This window comes from Hemicordylus capensis, chromosome 5, assembly GCF_027244095.1.
Source record: "Hemicordylus capensis ecotype Gifberg chromosome 5, rHemCap1.1.pri, whole genome shotgun sequence".
Lineage (NCBI taxonomy): Eukaryota > Metazoa > Chordata > Lepidosauria > Squamata > Cordylidae > Hemicordylus > Hemicordylus capensis.
The window spans coordinates 58,939,094-58,955,708 of record NC_069661.1 but is presented as its reverse complement, the minus strand read 5'-3'; the positions used below and the strand labels follow the sequence as shown (position 1 = coordinate 58,955,708).

The 16,615-nt window shown below is 39.5% G+C and overlaps 1 protein-coding gene across 19 annotated transcripts in view; it reads left to right on the top strand.

Moving 5' to 3' along the window:
- The window catches only part of INPP4B (inositol polyphosphate-4-phosphatase type II B), a 461,921-nt gene that overhangs the window by 190,102 nt on the left and 255,204 nt on the right, over positions 1–16,615 (top strand). For 18 of the 19 annotated variants that reach the window (XM_053253993.1, XM_053253999.1, XM_053254002.1 and 15 more), the window contains 2 exons: positions 4,907–5,025; positions 9,757–9,873. In XM_053253993.1, coding sequence (XP_053109968.1) covers positions 4,907–5,025; positions 9,757–9,873 — 236 coding nt within the window. The remainder of the gene's footprint in view (positions 1–4,906; positions 5,026–9,756; positions 9,874–16,615) is intronic. The other variant, XM_053254007.1, reaches the window with a different exon arrangement.

Below are 16,615 nucleotides of genomic sequence, written 5' to 3'. Positions count from 1 at the left end.
CTGTGTGATCTTTTTGCAACAGCTGATTAGGTGGTCCACGGTTTCATCTGCTTCTTTACAAAGGCGGCACTTGCTGTTTGTTGTTGATTTTTCAACTTTTGCTCTTATTGCATTTGTTCTTAGTGCCTGTTCTTGTGCAGCCTGTATTAAACCCTCAGTTTCTTTCTTCAAGTTGCCATTCTTAAGCCATTGCCAGGTCTTGGTGATGTCTGATTTTCCAGTTATATTGTGCAAATATTGACCATGTAGTGGCTTATTTTTTTTGCTCGGTTCTTGACTTGTTCTTTCTTGTAGGCCTGCTTTCTTTCATTGGTGTTGAATAGTTTCTCATTATTGACCATTTGAAGTACATCTTCTTCACTGTCCTTTATATATTCTTCAAGGCCTCGTTTCTCCTCCCCTACTGTTTGATGGACTTGCAGCATTCCTCTTCCACCTGAGCTGCAAGGGAGCTATAGCCTATCTACATCACTGTTGGGGTGCAGAGCATGATTGATGGTCATTATTTTCCTGCAGTGTATCTGATAACAGGTATAGCCCAGGTGTTTATGGCTTGTATGGTGTTCCCGCCATTGAGTTTGGACTTGAGGATTTTTCTAACTCTCCTGATATATTCACTTCCAATTTTTCTTTTAACTTCAGTGTGTGCGATGTTATCAGCCTGGAGAATGCCCAAGTATTTGTCATGTTCTTTCTCTTCCAGGTTCTTGATGTTGCTTCCATTGGGCAGTTCTATTCCTTCTGTTTTTCTTATTTTTCCTCTGTTCATTATTAATGCAGCACACTTGTCTAGTCCACACTCCACTGCTATATTGCTGTGGAATATACGGACAGTGTTTAGCTGTGATTCAATTTCTGACTGGGACTTTCCATACAACTTCAGATCGTTATTTGATGCTTTAGATGTTTGGTATCCGAAGCCTGTTTTGTTTAGTATTTGTGAAAGTGGAGTCATGGCAATTACAAACAACAGAGGGGATAGTGAGTCCCCTTTGAAAATTCCTCTTCTAATGCTAACCTGTCCAAGTGTCTCACCATTGATTGTTAACTGTGTACTCCACATGCTCATTGCTTTTTAAATAAATATCTGAATGTTTTTGCTGACACCAGTTGTTTCTAAACATTTTAGTATCCATGTGTGAGGCAATGAGTCGAAGGCTTTCTTGTAGTCAATCCATGCAACACTTAGATTTATTTTTCTTCTCTTGCAATTTTCTAAAATCATTTTGTCAATCAGCAGCTGGTCTTTTGTGCCTCTGGTGTTTGGGCAATTTCCTTTCTGTTCAACTGGAAGCTGTTTGTTAGTTAATAGGTGTTGCATTACTTCAACTGCTATTATTCCAGTTAATAATTTGAACATGGTTGGCAGGCAGGTTATCGGTCTATAATTACTTCGGACTGCACCTTTTGCTGCGTCTTTCATGATGAGATGAGTTTTCCCAGTTGTTAACCATTGCTCAATATCACCTCCTTGCAAAATGTGATTGAACTGTTTTGAGAGTTGTTTATGAAGGCTTGTTAGGTGTTTAAGCCAAAAGGCATGCAGTTCGTCGCCTGGTGCAGTCCAATTTTTAATTTTCTTTGCTCTTTCACTTATTAATTCTGGTGTTATTATTAGATCTTGCATTTGTTGGTTACATTTTTCGACCTCTTTCACCCAGCCTGCTTTTTAAATTATACTCTATTGGATTGTCCCATAATTTCCCCCAGAATTGCACTGTTTCTTCTTTATTTGGTGTTTCTATGTTTCTTGTAGTTTCTCCTTCTATGCTTTGGTAGAAACGTCTCTAATTCAATAGGAATTGGAGATTCTGCCTGTGTTGTGTAATTCTGGCTTCGTATCTGCTAATCTTCTTTGACACTGCTGTTATTTGCTGCTTTATTACTTCCAGGACTTCTCTAATTTTCCTTGAATCTAGGTGGTATTTTTGGATCAGATACTGTTTGGTGTTTTCATTCTTCAGCTTCTTGTCTTTCATATCTTTCAATTTACTAGCATCTGATCTAAGCCTAGAGATTTTATTTTCTAATCTAATCTTCCATTTAGGTGATGTACTACTTTCTTTTTTTACAGGTCCACTGATCTTATATCCGAGCTCTTGTGTTGTTATTGTTGCTGCACTGTACATTAGTTGGTTTGTTTCTTGCAAATTATTGGTTGTTATTTCTGCAAGTGCAGCCTTGACATCTTTTAATGCCTGAGCAAGTTGTTTTTTAGCAACTGTTATTATTATTGTTGTTGTTTGGCAACTGTTGTTGTTGTTGTTGTTGTTGTTGTTTTATTTAGACAGTCTATCAGGTGTTATTGACTGGATTTGGTACTTTAATTATTGGGCCCTTTCCAAGGGTCTAGGATTACTAAAGAAAAATCAAAGAGAGTGTCGTAGTATTAGTGCTGTCCAGGGTAGTGTAGCCTTCTGTAGCTGATGTGTTGTAATTTTATTGATGCCCAAGGTGTCAAGATGGTGTTCAAGTTCTTTTGGTACTGCACCAAGGGCACCAACAGTTATTGGCACCACTACTGTTTTCTTTTTCCAGAGCTGCTCAATTTCACTCTGAAGCTCCTTGTATTTTGTTTTCTCCAGTTGTTTTTCACTAACTTATCTATCCCCTGGGATTGCAATATCAATTATTAGAACCCGATTCTTCTTGATGACTGTCAGATCTGGCGTATTATGAGCTAAATGCCTCTCAGTTTGTATTCGAAAATCCCAAAGGATTTTTGCCTCCTCATTTTCTGTGACCCTCAGTTGGATGATTCCATGAATTCTTGCTTGCTGGCAGTTTGTAATTCTTACAAATGTTCCAGTGGATCATCGCAGCAACTTTTTTGTGTCTTTCCTTATAATCAGTCTGTGTGATTTTCTTACAACAACATACAAGGTGCTCAACTGTCTCATCCGCATCCTTGCAAAACTGACACTTACTGTCTTTCTGGGTCTTATCAATTTTTGCTTTTATAACATTTGTTCAAAGTGATTGTTCCTGGGCTGCAAAAATGAGACCTTCCATTTCTTTCTTTAGTGTCTTTAACCACTGCCATGTTGTGCTATTGTTGACTTTTGATTGTATGTCATTAAGGAACTGACCGTGCAATGGTTTGTTCTGCCATTTTTCTCGTCGATTCCTCATCTGCTGTTTTTTGTATTCATCCTTTGATTCTTTTATTTTCCACAGTCCTGTCTTACTTACTTCCCGTAACATTTCTTCTTGGCTTTCATTGATATATTCGGCCAATGCTCATTTTTCTTCTTCAACAGACTGTCTGACTTGCAACATTCCACGTCCACCTTTATTTCTTGTCAGGTTCAGGCTATCAACATCACTTCTTGGGTGCAGGGCATGATGGATGGTCATTATTTTCCTGGTTTCCGATCCAGCGCATCCAATTCTGCTTGTGTCCAATGAACAAAACCTACTGTATATCGGATTACAAGAATTGCCCATGTGTTGATTGCTTCTATAATGTTACCACCATTAAGTTTGGACTTCAGTGTCTTTCTTACTCACCGGATACATTCCTTACTAACTTTGGTCTTCACTTCAGCATGCTTGATCTTGTCACTTTGGAGAATGCCCAAATACTTGTAACTTTTCTCAGGTGACAGAAACTTTGTGTTGTTTCCGTTTGGCATCTCAGTTTCTTTACTAGTTGTCATTTTTCCTTGATTTATTGCCAATATAGTACATTTGTCCAGTCCAAATTCCATTGCGACATCACAACTATAAATTCTAACCGTATTGAGTAATGACTTTTTGGATGGTGACTACTACTACTACTACTACTACTTCTTCTTCTTCTTCTTCTTCTTCGTAGTATTACTGCTACTGCTACTACTAAGGTAAAGTGTGCCATTGAGTCGGTGTTGACTCCTGGCGACCACAGAGCCCTGTGGTTGTCTTTGGTGGAATACAGGAGGGGTTTACCATTGCAACCTCCTGCACAGTATGAGATGATGCCTTTCAGCATCTTGCCTATATCTGTGCTGCCTGATATAGGTGTTTCCCATAGTCTGGGAAACATACCAGTGGGGATTCAAACCGGCAACTTCTGGCTTGCTAAGCAAGTTATTTCCCCACTGTGCAATTAGGTGGCACTACTACTACTACTAATAATAATTAATTATGATGGCTGTTGCATAACAAATTGTTCTCTGGGAGACTCCCAAAATGGCAAAATAAAAAATGCACTTAACACATTAAAGCAAAACCAAAAGTGCTTAAAATGTGACTAAAAAGACAAAAGCATTTAAAAAGTATGTTTTCTCTCTCCAGTAAGCTGAGTAGGAAACTTTTAAGTTGTATAACCTCTGAAATTTGTATAATAATACATCAGCATGTCCAGGGTAGGGTAGGGTTCAGGGTGTTCAGATTTGGCGTGAGTCTGCATCACTCTTATCACTTGCTTGTTGCTGCCCCATTTAGTCCCTCCTCTGGTGGAGCTGTTATAGGGAGGCGTATTTCTGAGATACACCAGCAGATAAATCCCATCCTGGTTAGACTGGTATCGTTGGAGCATAGGGTTGTGTCACCAACTGAGCTGTCCGATATATAGACAAATTATTTGAAAGCTTTGAAAGCTACAACATTATGTGCTAGGATTGTAGGGGGAAAATGTGTGTTTGTGCTATTCATATGCAAGAGTTGAAAAGGCTCTGTAGGGAAGTCTCATAGGAGCTGCAAAGATGGTTAGTGGAAATGAAAACTCAATTTAGTGTGCAACATGTGACTTCCTATTTCTGTAAGGTACTTCCAAGAGACTTCCTCTTCTAAATCAGCTGAAGTCTCTAGAGCTTTCATACAGAAATACAACTCCGTCTGCCTTGCTACAGAGCAGTGTTTTCTTTGAGATTTTGTTTTTACAGAGGCTCCCCCGCTTTCCCCCCTCCTCTTTTGCCATTTCCAGCATGTAAAGATCTAGTGGCTCCTACTCGTGATCGGAAGCTGAATACTTTTGTGCAGATCACAGTGGTGCATCCAGGGGAACAGATTTCAGCAAGATATTCCAACACGGAAATTGTGGAGGTGAGCTCCTTTCTTTGTTGCAGCATGGTTAGTCACCCAGTGCTGTTTTCTTTTCTATTTTTTTAAATTAGCTAATATAAAGTAATACACGCTGCTGTTGGCTTTTAACCAATGCAAACAACTACAGTGTTGCCTGCTTGTGAAAGTTCTGCTTTTCCAAAAGGAAACCTTAACAGGTTGTTTGACTTTTAGATGCAAGTTGAAAATGCACTGGGGAACTATTGGTTCTTCCTTCATTCTACAAAAAATGTAGAAGTAATATATTAGTTTTTTAAAGAAGAAAAACTTAGTAAACCCTATGTTTTCAGTGTTCTAGATTATCTGAAACACATTTATATTTTGTGAAAGTTGCATGCTATATTTTATATTTTAATATTTATAGGCGTAACTTATTACATTATCTTACGCAATGTTGCCTAGTGGCTTTCTTTTTTCTTTTTTCAGAATGTTAGTTTTAGGTACAAAGGTTTCTTTTATGTATGTGACGGAGTTTGCCTGTGTATGTGTTTTCTGGGAGGAAACCACAGTCTTTCTCCATGGCAACATACTCAAATAAATTTCTGACAAATGAAGCAGGCTAGTTGATGCATCCAAAGAATGTTTTTAAGCCGTCTTCACTGCTAATTTAGTTGTTGTGATTAGAACCATCAGCAGTCTTAAAACATTAACTCAACATCCTATAAAACTGCAGGATGGGTGAATACAGACTGGCTGTTTTTCATGTATTAGTTGGAACAGATTATTCAGGCACAAGTTGAATCATTTCCTATTATAGGGTTGACTGAGACTGAATACAGAACCCTAGGTATGTTCAAGCTCTGGCTATTGATTTTCTTTTCATTTTCCATCAAATGGTCCTTGATGGCTAACAGTAAATAAAAAACCGATAAAACGACTATATCATGAATGATACGTTTCAATGGCCAGGATCCAGAAAGAGCTGTCTTGGGCATCCCAGGGGAACTTTTGTCTTGCTCTCTTTGCACAATCCATGCCATATCACAAACTGCTTTTCAAATGTTTCAAAAGCAGTTTGTCATGTGGAAGAGAGGACTGCTGAAGCACAGGTTCCGAGCCCCCTGGAGTGTACAAAACTAACCGCACACTTGATTGGATCCTAGCCTATAAAAAAAACCCCTAAATAATATAGCCACTGGAAGAACAAATGCATAAATCCCAGCAGTTTACAACACAGACCTGGCAAAAGAAGTTTCTCTGGCTGGATTTTCCTGTACGAGTCATATATAAGATTTTAGTTAAAGTTGATGACAGTAGTTCCATTAGAAGTGAAAATAAAATAAACAGCGGCTCCAGTGTCTTTGTTTGGAATAAATTTATAACAACTTCACAGCATAAATAAATACATGATTTTTCTATTCCTTCACAATTAAGTTGCTCATAAAGAAAACAGAAGTCCTAAAATAGTTGTTGCATTTGTATTGGCCTTCCTGTTTATGGATTTAAAGTTGAAATGCTTTGTTTAAACATAAATTTGAAACAATGTGATCATAAATGGCTTGCTTCAAACTATTCATACTATGGTAGAGGTGATAGTATTTCAGTTGCTAACAACAACAAAAAACAATAGCTTCCAGGAGTCTTAGGAGATAGGTTTTTAAAAGTTTTGTGAATGAAAACATTCACTCCGTTGGTGTAGACTCAAAACCAGGCCTTTTCTAGGGTTCCACCAGTTGCGAACCAAGGCCCAAATAACAGCAGGACACGCGTAGTGGGGGGAAACTAGGGTCACTTTATTAAATAATTACAAAAACCTGCAATCAGGAATCTAACTAAAGTGTGGGTATCCCCTTTGTGGGTCAGTCTCACAGGAGGTATGCCCACAGGAGGGTGAAGGACCGGGCTTTGATTCGGTTCGGAACACAGTCTGAACCTCTTCTCAGCCACAAGGTTACTCCTGATGAGAGGCTGCATGCCAGCCCACCTCAACCCAGGTTGCAAAGCACTGAGCAGTGTTCGCTGGCATGCATCCAAGTGGGAGTGGATCCAGCCCTAGAGGCACAAGATCACCAAGCGTTCTTCCATATTCCCACTCACCATAATGTCACTCCAGCCCAATACCAATGCAAATTGACCTACCCCAATCTGCACTCACCTGCCACAGAAGCATTTACTCTGTTGGTGGAGACTCAAAACCAGGCCTTTTCTAGGATTCCCCCAAGACTTTGAAATGTGCTCTTACAAAATTGAGGCCTCTCCTTCTCTGGATGTTTTAAAGAAAAATCTGAAGACATACCTATTTAATAAGGCTTTTAATCTGTAATTTAATTTACCTGTTTAATGAGGCTTTTAATCTGTAATTTAATTTACCTGTTTAATGAGGCTTTTAATCTGTAATTTAGAAGAGTTTTTTAAAAAAAGTTTTAGAGTTTTTATCTGTATTTTAAATTGGTTTCATTAATGTTTTTATTATTGTCTTTTAAATTGTAAACTGCCCGGAGATATTTATATAGGGCAGTATAGAAATTTGCTTAATAAACAAACAAACATGGCATTAAAGACTCATATTTAGTAGTTACTAGTTAAGTATACTGAAGAAAATAATACTTCCATTGAAGTGGTGTGGCATACTCTTGAACCAATGTTTTGGTGATAGTTGATAGTTCAACAAGAAATGTAAAGTAATTGTGGCATTCAAAAGATCTCATTTTTTTAATGCAATATTTATCCTGCCCTTCCTTCAAGGAGCTCAGATTAACATACATGCTCCCTCTTTTTATTCTTGCAACAACTCTGTGAAGTAGGTTAGACTGCAAGGGACTGACTGGCCCAGCATTACCCCCAAAGCTCAGTGACTGAGCAAAGATTTGAAAAGGGGTCTCTTAGTCTAACTGAGCAAGTTTAGTCCCTGCTAACTGAGCAAAGAGACACCCTTTAAAGTGGTGATTTTCTTATATTTAGCTGGGGGAGAGCAATTGGCCCTATCGAACCTCAGCACAGCATGCCTCCAGTGGCTGTTGGTAGTTTCTATGTGCTTCTGTTTCTTTTTAGTTTATGCTCCCTTTGGGGACAGGGGACCATCTTATTTATGTATTATTATTTTTTAATTTAAATCGCTTTGAGAACTTTGGTTGAAGAAGGGTATATGAATATTCTTCTTCTTCATCATAGCAGTCTAAATCCAGCTGTTTCTACTTTGTTTTGCTTTTGTCCTAGAGTCATTTTAGACTTCTAAGCCCAAATTGCAGAACTAACTTGGTACTATCCAAAGTGTAATTTTGTAAAATCAGAGGTGCTGGATTGAAGTCAGTCTAAAGTCAATACTTACTGCCTTGGGAAGCTCGAGTGCCAGACTAGCTGTGGCTATAACCTTCAGGGCATGCCTAAGGCACTCTCCTGTTCATAACATGTGTTCTAGGCAGTCTTCCCTCTAACAGGGATTCCCAGATGATGTTGACTACAACTCCCAGAATCCCCAAGCAAAAGCCATTATAGCTGAGGATTCTGGAAGTTGTAGTCAACAACATCTGGAAATCCCTCTTAGAGGGAACAGTGGTTTTAGGGCTGAAATCTGGCACTAGAAATAGATCTCCTGATGAGTCCTAGCTTGAAACCTTGCAATCTAGTAACATCATTAATTTGAATGTGTGCATTTCAGCTATGAATCACGTATTTCTTAGTAAAGCGTCATTGTGGAAAATTCTTTTTTAAAAAATCTTGTCTTTTTAATAGAATATTGTTTGAACTTTATCTTCCTGTCGAGATGTTGGCTCTGAAGGTCAAGATATCCTTGGTCATCATATACATCTTCTGGTTTCAGTTGACTGTGTTTTCCTGGTTAAGATCTTGCTAAACTAAAAGGCAAAGAAATACTGTATTTGCCTTGAATTCAGAGGCCATTCTGAATTTATGACGATGCTTCAAAAGACAGAGATTAAATACAGGTTATACCTGTATTTACCCAAAAGAAATAGGATTCAGAATTCAAGACAACTCCCTAGGTTTAACAGGAAAGAACTGGGCGGGGGGGGGGACTTGTCTTGGATTTGGGTAAACATGGTAGAGCTTTCCCCTGCTCTGTTTATTATACTAAGTATATGCAAAGATTGGTAACTGAGGTGTGTGCTTGGAGGAAGATGAGAAAGTATGATTATAAGGCAGATGGTGGACGAACTCAGAAGCTCCTGCCTATGGTTCCAGTGTTCCCTGTAACAGGGATTCCCAGATGTTGTTGACTACAACTCTCAGAATCCTCAGCCAAAGGCCATTGCAGCTGGGGTTGCTGGGAGTTGTAGTCAATAACATCTGGGAATGTTATTCCCAGGGAATAACAGGGACCACTGCATAGTTCCCACACAGTTATTTCTGATCCTGCCTAGTGCCTCCTATATTTTTAAGTTCTTTTGCAAGAATTCACGTGACTTCTTAAAGGAACTACTTGTGAATTTATATTGTTTAGATTGGGAATCAGTAAATGAATTGCTCTCCTTAATTAGAGGAATACTGCTATATTATGATGACACAATCACCTGGGACTCTAAGTGGTCATTAACTTGACTTCTGTATCCTGGAACATCTCTCTTCAGTCTAAGTGTTCAAGCTATTACATTATGTGTTTCTGGCTCTGGCAATGGGGAATCCAAATCTCTCTTTACTGTGTCAGAACACTGTTGTTTGAAATCCCGTAGCTATTGTGCATTGACCATAATTGAATGCAGCATGGTACACAGCTGCTACCTTGCTAAATCTGAGCTATGTGTTTGTGCTCTGCAGGGAACAAGAGACCCTCTGTTTCTGACTGGTGCAACGTTCCCATCGGATTACCCTATCTATGAGGAGACAAAAATAAAACTTACAGTATATGATGTCAAGGATAAATCTCAAGACACGGTAGGTGCCTTGCTGAGCTTTTGCTAAAATTTTTGCTTAGTGGAATGATTCATTTTTTCATTGCTTTTCATCCTTACCATATTCTTGATCCTTATGTGTTATGATTACTGTAGCTTCTGTGAGACAAGTTACCAGGAAACAGAGAGTTAAAACTGACTGTGGTTTTTCTGTTGCCTGGTGTATAGCAGCGAATGGAATAGATTAAGATAAGAAGACTGCAAATAAAATAATTTCTCCGGAAATATGTTACTGATTATAGAATTGTATATTCATGTAAAAACTGGACAATATTGAAGCCTATTACTTGAGGTCTGAAGCAGAGTAAGGATAATCAAATTGAAGTTTTATAATTCCCATATTGAAGCTCTCATTCTTATAGTCCTTTTGTCGTAAGTTATAAAAAGTTGTATGCATTGCATATTGAACTAAATGTATTGCATGTGTACAGTTTATAGAACTGGATAGCAAGTCACTTATACTCATGTTTGCAGTTGGAGTAATCAGATAAGGACATATTACCAGGATATTTCTAACAGCCACATTACAATTTGCTAATTTTAATTTATACCCTCCCCCCACCCCAAGAGTTTAGAGCAGGTAAAAACAAACTCTTTAACATTTTTAATATAGATTTCCTACATTTCTTATGTTCTCAAGTGCATCTATTAAATCCAGAGCAGTTGATAAAGATTCTGCCTAACAAAGTTAAAGTTATGAGACTATTCATACCATGTTACACTTGTGGAGAAAAGCTCCTCACATTTGAATCATACTTTTTTCTTTTCTAAAGCAAAAGCATTTGCATTTGTAAAATTTGTGTATTAGATTTACATTTACATCTCTGCTAGATTTTGTGGATAGCTGATTGCAGTATAGACTGCAGTTGTGTTGGCTGAGAGGAGTTGTTTGGTTCCTTGGAAACGATTGTGACAAGTGGGTGTATGTGTTTATAAATATGATCTTTTGAATGTATTGGTTTTTGAGTCACTATTTCCAGTAATGTGATTCACTAAGACTAAGGTTATGATTGATAAAATTACAACTATTTATACCAAATAATAAGAATTTTCTAATGTGTTCAGAATTGTATTCAACAATAAGATCGTTAAAATTAGTTAAGTCATAGAAGAACTTATTCTGGGGACAGCTCACAACCCTGCATTGCTTGAAACAGGAAAATGTATCATAATGATTAAATCATACGAATATGACAAATATTTATATTCCACTTTTCATCAAAAGTTCCAAAGCGGTTCACATAGATTAAACTAAACTAAACTGCTACCCTGTCCCCAAAGGGCTCACAATCTAAAAAAGAAACATAAGATAGACACCAGCAACAGCCACTGGAGTGGTGCTGTGCTGGGGATGCATAGGGCCAGTTGCTCTCCCCCTGCTAAATAAAGAGAATCACCACTTTTTAAAAGGTGCCTCTTTGCTCAGTTAGCAGGGGGATGGATCATTGACTTGAATTTATGATTGCTTTATCTCATTGCCTTGCCACTGTGTGTCATTCTCTGGGTCTTTCTGCTGGTAGTTGGGGAGGTCATGTCCACTATTGCAAGACAATTGAAAGTTCTTCTGTAAAAGAAAAATCACCTGCCAGGGGGTAGAGCGTAGTGACCACAGGCAATTGACAACTAAGTTGCTCAAAGAGGCAAAGGGCTACAGTTCCCAAGATCCTGCTCAGAGTTTAGTGCAAAGGCAAAGTTCATCTTGTATTTAAATCAAATGTCAAAATGTTGACTGATCCATGAGGTGTCCCATAGTGTGTCTCCACTGCCCTGTGCCACAGATTATTTGGCTGCATTTGAGTTCCCATTTCCCCTACCCTGTCTCTTTGCAAGGAGAGTGAAATGATGTGATGCCTAGAAGATAATGATGTAGGCAGGGCCAAATAAGTGCTTTGTGAGGCTGGAAAAAATGAGCATAAAAGACACTTCTGGAGCTGTTGCATGTGTCTGACCAGTGAGGCCAACAAAGTAGTACAGGAAGATAAGTTTAAACGTAAAGGTCAAGTGTGCTGTCAAGTCAATTTCGACTCCTGGTTCCCCTCAGAGCCCTGTGGTTGTCTTTGGTAGAATACAGGAGGGGTTTACCATTGCCACCTCCCATGCAGCAAGATGATGCCTTTCAGCATTTTCCTATATCGCTGCTGCCCAATATAGTACCAGCAGGGATTCGACCTGGCAACCTTCTGCTTGTTAGTCAAGCATTTCCCTACTGCACCATTAGATAGGTTTAGGGTTCCTGAAACTGCAGAATTCAGGGTGCTCCCAACTATTCATGAATGCTAACATGCTTTTCAGTCCCTGTTCACATGATGGTTCAATTGCCATTGTGTACAATTGCCTCATATAAACTGACAACTCTAACCACACATTACTTAACATTATGTATACCTTTCAGAGATCTACTGACCATACTTTTCATTTTGGTTGGTTGGCCTCCGTTTTCACGATCTTCAAAATATTAAATCATGTTGTGTCTGCCTTTACTATTTAACAAAAGGAGGCAGCATTTCAATTTAAAACATTCTGCTTATTTAGAACACATATTTTGTTGTTGGAGTATTTTACATAGCTGAATGTTCTAGCATGCTTGATTCTATTTAATATCAATAGTAGAAGTACTAAAACAAAATGTAATATGCAAAACCGATAGTTATGGACTGTGGTTCTCAAGTCACATAATGTGGAATCATCTCTTTGGTGTCAATGAAACTATTTCAGAATTACTGGTTTGTGGATTGCATCAGTAATTTTCAAATTAACAGAGGCCATGCATTTGAAGTAGCGGAAGATGTAGCTTTCTGAAAAATCTATACTGACATCTGTTTCCACATCACAAATATTTTCTTCCTGTATTGCCATAAGCCAATTTGATTATATTTCACTGACTTGAGTCAGGCTGTCTCTTAAAATTTGATATTTGAATTTTGTCCTAATATTTAGGCTGCAGCTGTTGCTTATATCATTGTACTAGAAAACCTGGATTAGAAAGCCCCAATATGCATTTTTAAATACCAAGCTTCCCCTTCTGATTTTGATGCACAATTTTCAACATATGCAAATTGGTTCAAATTAAAGTGGATTTTCTTTTTAGAACTATTGAAAAAGATTTGACCAGTATATTGTGCCTACGTCAAGATATAACTGCTCCCCCCCGTCCCCCCCCCAAAAAAACCTATCTAGGAATGCATGTTTGTTGCCTTGGCAGCTAGCGAACTTTGTTGGAATTATGATCATTGATATGTGGCTCTTGCCACAGGGCAGGAGAGTTAGTGTCCTCTCAGACCACTCCTTGGACTCTGGGTATGTGTCAGTTCCTGGCATTAGGGGATTCCCAGTTGATCCTTCCAGCTGTCTGTCTGAGGCTGACATCTACCAACTAGAGTTGCATCTCCCTTAAGTGGTGGGCTGCTTGCTACAGCACAGCAAAATCAGTTGCTCATCTAAGAACATTACTAGGTTGCTGCTGAGACTAAACTGTACGTCCAGGGGGTGGGGGGGGGAGAAGCACAAAAGGAACAGCCCTCTCGGAACTGTACTACTTAAGAATGCTGGTGGGAGAATTCCATGTTTGGATTGGATTGCCCCCCTCCCTCATGTCAAAACACTCTGCATGTTGGGGGTGGGGGATCTAACATAGCTCTCCCCCTCACCCCAGATCTGGTTTCACTGCACAGAGGTTTTTTATTATTACTAAAGGGGAACAAATATTTAAACACGAAGTCTGCCTGCTTACATTCAGAAATGGTACAGTCTCAGTAGCTTTTGTTCTCTTCTCTAAAAAGGGAAACAACCTGAAAAAAATAACATATTTAGACAATACAGCTAGGAGCAATGTTCTGGTTGTTTAGTCCAGTCTTTTTTGTAGGAATTATGATTATATGTTTCTGACTCTGAAAGCTGGAATCCTCGCTGTGGTTTTCACAGGTTAGAGTGTCAGATTCATGTTGATATTTCAGTCTAGATACCATGGCCAACCCATGGTTTGGCTGTTAGCATCATATCTCAGGCATACACATATCTCAGGCATACATGCCGCTCAATTCCAATCCCTTCTCAAAGATCATGGTCTGCAAAAACAATATGATTTGCTGTTGTGTCCTTAAATGGGCAGTGGCTATTTCCTGCAAACTATTTTGCAAAGAACTGAAAACCATGGTTTGAACTGGGTGTCCAATTCTCGTTTGGATGCAAGCTGTGGTTTATGGTAATCATACGTAACCCAGTTTAGATGTGAGGTTATTGCAAACCACAAAGTGAGGAAGGGGACTTGAGCACATGGATGGGAGGGCAAGCACTGAGGGAGCACACAAATTAAAAGCATGGCCTTGATATTGAATCCTGCTTTGCCTATATGTTTGTACCTGACCAGTGTCTTTATTTTCATGTCTTCAGAAGTGTAACATTGAATGTGACAAGGTTCTATAATTGGAGCATGAGGCTGGGAAGGCGGATGGTTTTCTACTCACAAATTTTCTATTTGATCTGAAGTGAAAAATATCTAAGCATCTCACATTTCCTATGTAAAGGGAAGAAAGAACCGAGGTTCATGCACAGGTTCAGTGCAGTGGGGAGGGGAGCGGCGAGTGAGGTCTTTTTAAAAGGGGAGAGCCTGCTCTCCACCACTGCATGCAGATTCCTGCTGTGACAGTGCCGCCGCCAAGGCCCCGCACGCAGCACCAGCATGCACATCTTTACTGTGCATGGACACCATGTGTGTGCTGGTGCTGCACACGGGTTCTTGGGGGCAGTGCCATTGCAGTAGGAAGCTGCATGGGGCAGCAGAGAGCAGGTAAGGACCAGGTAAGGACTTCTTTAAAGATCCAGCTTGCCACTCCTTTCCCCGCGGCACCAAACTGATTCAGACCTCATCCGAACCAGTTCAGCACCGAACCTGTGCACGAACCTCAGTTCGTGCACATCCCTAGAAGAAAGTAATGCCACTTTATGCCAGTATAAGAAACATAAGTTGTTCCATAGAGTTTTACAGTTCTTTAAATAATAGCTCCAAAGCAAAAGGCTAGAATTCTTTAATACTTCCTGCATAGATATTAAATTTAGGTGTGAAAAAATAGCCTGTATTTGTATATTCTAAACTGGAGTTCATTAGGTACTTGTAAACTCGGAACTGCCATTCTCTTCCCACCTTCCCAGGGCAATCAATAAGGAGGTGGTAAAAAAAAAAAAAAGGTGACTGAGGCAAAGCATGGCAAGTATAGTATTGCATAGGAAGATGTTGCTATAAAGGAAGAAAAAGGATAGTGGCTCTAATTTCCTTTATAATTGATGATGTTTTAAATCTTAAAAGTGTCATCAGTAAGCAGTACCCATTTCATTTTTGGCTGACTTGCATTTAAAATATAATAACGATCTAATTATTGCAAAGACTTTAAACAGCAGAGCACAAAACTGACATTGGGTGAGTGTGGAACTGTAGCAAGGAGACAGTTAAATAAGTTTTGAAGCTAGTCCAAACTATTTCATGTTCCCTAGAGAGCACTGATCTATATCACAAAACTGCTTCACCATTTGGTACAATTTGCCTTTCCTCTTAAACAGCCCCAAGGCTTGAAAGCGGTGTTGTAGATGAGACTTTGAAAGATGTTACTGATCTGTTTGTGATCTATTGACTGTGAATACTTGTGGGTTGGAGAGCCTTGGTTTTGATATAATACAGTTTATTCATTTGTTCCAGTCATCTAGTTTCATTTCTGCCTACAATAGATTTGTAGGCAGAATTTCAATGGAAAATTGACAGAAGGTTGGTGAGCCTAAGGTTCCTCCCAGTAAACTGGCCCTCTCATGAGAGTGCAAGTCCCCAAACTGCCAGGGGAGCAGGAATGTGGCTTGGCCTCCATGAAGATGGAAGTGAGCCATCGCAAAAGCATGCTTGGTCACAGTGGGGCAGACCTTAGGATCCGTTGCCTTCCCTCATATACGTATTGCATACGAACAGAAGAAAATGGATTCAAATGGATGGCCCAAGGCCCATCTAGTCCAGCATCCGGTTTCACACAGTGGCCCACCAGATGCCGCTAGAAACCTACAGGCAGGAGTTGAGGGAATGCCCTCTCTCCTGCTGTTACTCCCCTGGAACTAGTACTCAGAGGCATCCTGTCTTTGAGGCTGGAGGTGGTCTTTAGCCCTCCAACTAGTAGCCATTGATAGACCTCTCTTCCATGAACTTATCCAAATCCCTCTTAAAGCCATCCAGGTTTTTGGCTGTCACCACATCTTGTGGCAGAGAATTCCACATGTTGATTATGCATTGTGTGAAAAAGTACCTCTGTTTCTGGAGTTCTTTGATAGTGTCAATTTCATAGGATGAAATCAATTTCATGGGATGACCCCTGGTTCTAGTGTTATGTGAGAGGGAAAAGAATTTCTCTCTATCCACTTTCTCCACACCATGCATGATTTTATAGACCTCTATCATGTCTCCCCGCAGTCGTCTTTTTTCTAAACTAACTAAATAGCCCCGGGTGTTGTAGCCTTGCCTCATAAGAAAAGTGCTCTAGGCCCCTGATCATCTTGGTTGCCCTCTTCTGCACCTTTTCCAAGTGTGGCTGCACCATAGTTTTTTATAAGGGCATTATAATATTAGCCATTTTATTTTCAATCCCCTTCCTAATGATCCCCAGCATGGAATTGGCCTTTTTCATATCTGCTGCACATTGAGTCGACACTTTCAACTAGCTGTCCACCACAACCCCAAAATCTCTCTCCTGGTC